Here is a 6,569-nt window from a genome sequence, read left to right as displayed (position 1 = left end):
GCAGACAGACTAGATAACTTTGCAGTAAGCATGCATAGGTACATACACATATATACACACATACATATATACATACACACATACACACATACATACATATACCTACCTACATACACAATATACGGTATGTAACAAACCTAGCTCGCCTAATCTGTATACACACATAATTCAGAATAAACCACCCAACAACCAAGTCATCTTTTACCGCATTGCGTTGGATCATTGAAAGATAGATGTATGTCCATTACCTATCATTCATCTATCCCTCGCCCATCCATCAGCCATCCGTCACCTATCACTTCACCATCTTTTGCATGAAGAGTGTCCTAGTCCCTGCACCAAATGCCCTAGTCCTAGTCCTTCCCGTACCTAGTCGTCTTATGTGATTAGTTCACACACACAACCTTACCCCTCCAAAAAATCAATCTAACCAGTAGTTTCCCGAGCGTCGCCGCATTTCGCATTTTTCGCATATTCCTATTAAAGATTTTTTGATTTTTTGATTTTTTTTTTTTTTCCTTTCGAGTTAAATCCAATTTCTTGCTTGGTACCTAGGTCCGTATTATTATTCTATTATACCCAACCAAAATACATCACGTACCATCCTCTTTTTTCCTTTTCCCTTTTTTTGCTTTCTCTCTTCTCTCTTCACCATGTCGACTTCCCCACAATCCCCAGAGTCAAATCAACCACTTCCCAACGCCCATCCTACTGAAGAAATCCACGATGCCTCCCAGAGACGAGAGTCCGAGTCCACCACCCGTTCCACCGAACTCTCCAGCGTCACCTTAAAATTACGCAAGGCCCTGCGAAACTTCCCCGACTTTCCCATCCCCGGCATCGATTTCGTCGATATCTTGCCGCTCTTTGCCAACCACGATCTTCACGAATCTTTAATCCGCGCCCTCGAATTGCAAGTCTTGTTGGTGGATGGAGGAAAGAAGCCAGATGTGGTTGTGGGTTTGGATGCCAGAGGATTCTTGTTTGGTCCCTCGCTGGCTTTGAGATTAGGGGCTGGATTTGCTCCCGTCAGAAAGAGAGGAAAGTTGCCGGGTCCAACGGAAGAGGCAAGCTTCGAGAAGGAGTATGGTCAGGATTACTTCCAAATTCAGAAGGATGCTATTAAACCAGGACAATCGGTTTTGGTTGTAGATGATATCATTGCTACTGGTAAGATTTATCTGATCGATCGATCAATCACTCATCCACAAGAATTTACGCAGGCTTGTGGAATGAGTGGTCTTGACGAACATAAATATGAATATATATACTAATATTTCATTCTAGGAGGAAGTGCCCAAGCTGCCGGAAAGCTTGTCCAACAAATCGGTGGACACTGTATGGGATATTTATTTATTTTGGAATTGGATTTCTTGAAAGGACGTGACAAACTTTCCGCTCCCGTCGCAACATTATTACGCGATTAAATACTCATCAGGGAGTGGGAATCAAAAGTCACGAAACATGTTGTTGGGCGTTGGTTGAGGGTACCAGGTATATTCATCACATAGACAGCATTGCATTATACATGACGAGGGGGATTGCTGGCACGAGGAGGTTAACCAGAGGGGGGAATGGTTTCTTTACGAAAGGGAGGACTTTTGCATACGAGTGCCGGATATCTTTATCTTGGGTTTGATACTCCATCAGCGGAGAGTGTTCAGCGGGCGGAGAGTGTTCAGCGAAGATAAGAGTAGGGATGTTGACTTTGGATCAAATAATATCTTGATATCGATTTGGATAATGTTTTGGATTTGGAATGGACGGATGGATGGATGAATGAATGAATGGGAACAGAACAAAACAGAAATATGGCCAAATCCAATGCGAAACTCATACATTCAATCCAAGTCATCTACCGTACCTTAGCATACAATATCATATATATCATCTATGAGCATCTATCATTCTATACATTCACGTATTCACAAGTGTATATTTTCAGACACCTATGAATATATCATGACCTCTTCTTATTCTTCCCTTTCCCATTCCTCTGATCCCGTCATGTCTTCTCTGCCACCCACCTAGTATATCTACACAGTCTCGCCGTGCCATCCCATCCACCCCTCGAAAGATGTAATCTTACAAGATGCCACCACCGAACCCACAACATTAACACACAAGACAACACACACACAACCCACACAAATCACGTACCCCATCCTTCTCATCCCAATTTCCCAATCTTCTCAAAAATCCATTTTGTCAAAAAGAATTCATGTAATCACATCATATCACCAGGCTTCATCCCACTTCACATTTCTCTCACGGTTCACCCCTCCAAAATCCCACTTTTTTTCTTCATTTTGTCTAGTAAGGTTATTACTTCGTAGCTGGAGACTCAAAAGTAAGCTCAAGCCATCCATCCACCCACCCATCCACCCATCAATCAATCAAATCAATGCATCCATCCATCAAGCAAGCTCTCACCGATAAGGAAATCCAACCCAAATAAACTTCACCCTAAAGAATTTCCCTACATGCCGACGGAGCACCCTCGAGATACTCGAATCCCAGCTTGATTGTGATTGGGCAGGGCAGATGGCGCACCCTTCCTTGGTAAATAAACAAATCAAATAAATAATCCACCCCGGCTGCGGCGCCAGCCTTGTTGAAATAATTTCTTTCTTTCGGTGAGGAGGGTGAGTGAAGATGGAGAGAGGAGTGGGAGAAGAACTTTACGGAGCACTTTCACTCCCTCCATCTAATTAATAAGGTTCCGTTATATATTACCACCTTGAGAAAATATTTCTCTCCATACGTTTATTTCGGTTTTGGTCTGCAATCTGCGATTTGTGTCTAAGATCAAGGGTATATACATATATACATACATAAATTTCAAATTTCAAGAACTTTTCTCTGCGCATACATAAAGGTTCTCTGCTTCCTTTTGGCTTGGTTTGTATTGTTTGTTTGCTTGTTTGTTTGTATTGTTTCTTTCCTATCGTATACGAAAGTCGGATTCGGATTCGATAATACAATATACAGTTACGATTACCGTCTCAATTGTAACTTCTCACGATACACACACATACACATACATACATCCATATACATACAACACACCGATACAAACTTCATCAATCCACTCTTGCATTCAGGAGGATCGATTTCGGATCTCGATAGACCGACTTTCCTTCCGATCCAACACATCCAGTCTGATTCATCCGATCCTGATACCCTACCCATCTCATGGAATAACCTGCAAGAAAGAAAGAAAGAAATGCCTTCCTTCTTCACCTTCGACCAGGGACGCGACCGCTTCCAAACCGAATCTTCTCCCCTGCTGGGTCGCTTCCGCGCAGTGCCCAATGCGTATACCACGAATGGGCGCACGCGCAGGAAATCTCTCTTAGGGTTTTCGATCGATGGGTTTGGCGGCGCGTTTGGAGGCAGAGATGAGGGGGATGAGGGAGGAGTGGATGGATATTATTGTGATGGGGATGAGGAGGAGGAGGGGGGTGTGTATGGGTGGAGAGGGAGGGTGAGGAAGTGGGGAGGAGAGTTTAGGGATACGTGGATAGAGCCGAAGCAGAGGAGTGTGGCGGGGTGTGTAGAGAGGTGGTGGTGGAGGTGGGGGGTTTTGGTTGGGGCGCCGAGTGCTTTGGTGAGTGAGATGGAGGGGGTTTCTTTGGTTTTTTGGGTTTAGAGACTGGAATAAGGATGTATATGCGGTGGAGATTGAAGGGATAAACTTTTGGTTTATGAGAGGATCTTTATGGGCGCAAGATTTGATGGATGAGGCAATGCTTCTAGGCCAATGTTCTTACGGTTCTTGATATCCCATCTTCTAATTTTCTACCTATGCTGTAGTGGCTTGGGTCGGTAAAGAAAGATGATGATACAATGAGTGGGAATTCCTCAATGTCAAAGATTCTCTGCTTCTTGTTATCCCGCACTATACTATTCTTCATCAAAGCCAATGTCTTTGTTGGGTAAATGATTATGGGGGCTAGCCCCCAAACCCCCATAGCTCGCTGCGCTCGAAAGTTTCCTTATAATATGCTAGTCGGCCTCCACGGCAGTGGCCCCCGGAGGGCCAGCGGAGCGTCACTCAATGTCATGCGGAAAAGCTGTCATGTTTTATTTGTGTATTTCTTAAAAAGTTACGAATGTACAGATATATTGAAGAGCTTTACTAATCATTCGAGAATACTAGGCTGTTGCATGGTGTGCGCTACCATTTCCACAATACGAATTTCCAGATGACGACAACATAGTGGATTCACCATTAGCCATCTTTGGACACAAGATACCAGGTCACGGAGAAGCTAGAGTTGAGATTAACTTTTGGTTCTTTCTATTCGTATATTATGGTTTCTATAATATAACAGCATTAATGTGGATTACGAAAGTCTTCAACATTTATTCGCTGAATTGGTATGTTTCAGCTTCTTGGAGTTGATCTGTGTATAAACTAACATATACTAGGTGGCCTAAAAGTCTTGGGTTTCCCCTCACAGTCTCTATTATTGCCGCAATGTCAATAGCAGCTCCAATACCTTTTTATTGTATACCCGAACTTCGATACATCACATCACATAATACAGCGTGGATATGCTGGACATTCTTCGCCATGGCAATGCCATTATTAGTTGCATTTGCTATCCTCCTTAATCATGAAAGACATCTCGGTTTACGTAATCCTCTTTCGGAAACTCAACGACTTTTTACTTCTTCATGGTGGACAGGTGATAGCGATACAATTAATGCAAGAGATCGACCACGAAGAGCAAATGTTATTCGAAGTCACAGTACTTTTGATCCAAATACTTCTCTAGAGGTGGCTTTAGCATCAGATGATATTTATCGATCAAGAGATGCTCAACTTATGTTGAGAAAACGTTGGTTGCCAGCAAGTTTTGTGAGATTTATGTGGTTTTGCTCGGCTCTACTAATAGCTATATTGACTTACCTACTGGGAGAAACTTATGCAGAGATATATTTGCGAACACTACCACATAGCACGATTGAAACGCTTGTATATGTTTATAGTTGGGTTGTGACGGTTCATCTATTGGATGGATTATGTGGGTGGATTTTAGGGGGTAACGAGGGAGAAAGAGTAGACAGTTACCCCCTTGGTTGGATTTTTAAACTGTAAGATTCCTAATCCTTATATTTCCTCGGAAAATTACTAACATGACCTCTAAGCTACTTCGCTCTCACCTACCAAACTTACGTCCGCGCTTTATATGCTCGTCTTCGATCACCACAACAATTCATCTATCTCCAAATAATGTCCTCTTCATTCTTGATTCTCCTCGCCCCACTTACAATCTCTGCACCCTTTCATTCGTTCCTCGCACTTCTCGGATTGAATGGTCAATCATATACCGCATATCAAAAATTCTGCACTCGAAACATCTTCCTCCGCGGCTTGACCGAAAACGTCTCAATGCTTACTTTCCTAGGAAGTATCTTAGTCCTCCACTACGGCGCTAATAAAGACGTTTACCCCTACTTCGCTTTCGATACTCCAATCTCTCCACCAACAAACCAAACCCTCTCTTCTATCACCCACAAATTCTTCCCTTCCATCCCACACCTTCCTCATCATCTCCCCGCCTCGGACTCCCCTCCATTAAACGCACCCCCGCAATACGATTTCCGCCTCACGTTCTACGCGTCGGTTGTGACGTGGGGATGTGAAATTGTCGCGGGCTGGATCACGAGGAGAATTCTCTGGTGGGGATGGAAAATTAATGTGACGGCGGAGGGGAAGCGAGATTTGGCCGCGTGGCCGGAATTGTTGCCGACGGGTGTGGTGGTTATGGTGCATGTGTTGCAGAATATGCTGTTTAGTATTGTGAGGTTGGAGTTTCATTAGGGGGTGGGGGTGTAGGAGAGTAGGGGAGGGGAGGAGAGAGGAGGAGAGAGGAGAGGAGAAGTCGTTGGATATGATTATGAATGATTATAATGAATGAATGAATGGATGCATTTTCGTTTTATGGTGTTTGAGCAGGGTGTTGGTTGGATTGTTTGCTTTATTTGTTTCTTATTGTTTTTGTTTGTTGTTTTTTGGTCTTTTTTTTTCGGGGTTTTTTTTTCTTTTTTTTCTTTCTTTCTTTCTTGCTCTAATTGACATACCCTCCTCGAAGGGCATTGCATTGCATTGCATTGCATTGCGTCATATCTCTCTCTTTTGAAAATAAAATTCTCGTTTCTCGTTTCGCGTTCCGAGATACCACTTACTTATTCGTACATAGTTTAGTTTAGTATTGGTTAGATTAGATTAGATTAGTTTAATACATGATGAAGAAATGAAGGAATGAATGGAGAGATAAATGGTGGAATGATGGAAATATGGAATGATGGAAATAAATGTTATTGTGCATGGGAAATTCGAAAGGAGAAATTAGAGATTAGAGAGGTTGTTTTGTTTTGTTTTGGGGAGGATGGATGGAGGATGGAGGAGGGAGGAAGGGATGGATGGATGGAGGGGGAAAGAGTGGAGGGATGGAGGAGGAATGGACAATTTTAGGAGGGATGGAGAAGATGAGGGAGAGGAAGAGGAAGAGAGAGGGAGAGTGAAAGCAAAGGGGATGGGATGAAAGGAGGAAAGG

At 43.2% G+C, this 6,569-nt stretch overlaps 2 protein-coding genes across 2 annotated transcripts; both read left to right on the top strand.

The window, feature by feature from the left end:
* Nucleotides 1-653: 653 nt before the first annotated feature.
* On the top strand, nucleotides 654-1,427 carry EAE98_000729 (uncharacterized protein; the record flags this gene model as incomplete). The annotated part of the gene is made up of 2 exons (XM_038948347.1): nucleotides 654-1,170; nucleotides 1,288-1,427. 2 exons carry the CDS (start codon nucleotides 654-656, stop codon nucleotides 1,425-1,427), a joined length of 657 nt encoding a protein of 218 aa, XP_038814613.1.
* A 1,799-nt stretch (nucleotides 1,428-3,226) lies between these two features.
* EAE98_000728 (uncharacterized protein) lies at nucleotides 3,227-5,833 on the top strand (the record flags this gene model as incomplete). Its single annotated transcript, XM_038948346.1, has 4 exons — nucleotides 3,227-3,610; nucleotides 4,163-4,383; nucleotides 4,435-5,103; nucleotides 5,158-5,833. 4 exons carry the CDS (start codon nucleotides 3,227-3,229, stop codon nucleotides 5,831-5,833), a joined length of 1,950 nt encoding a protein of 649 aa, XP_038814612.1.
* Between the last annotated feature and the right edge of the window lie 736 nt (nucleotides 5,834-6,569).

Source organism: Botrytis deweyae (assembly GCF_014898535.1).
Source record: "Botrytis deweyae strain B1 chromosome Unknown BDEW_002, whole genome shotgun sequence".
NCBI classification, from domain to species: domain Eukaryota; kingdom Fungi; phylum Ascomycota; class Leotiomycetes; order Helotiales; family Sclerotiniaceae; genus Botrytis; species Botrytis deweyae.
This window is presented reverse-complemented; position numbering and strand designations above follow the sequence as displayed.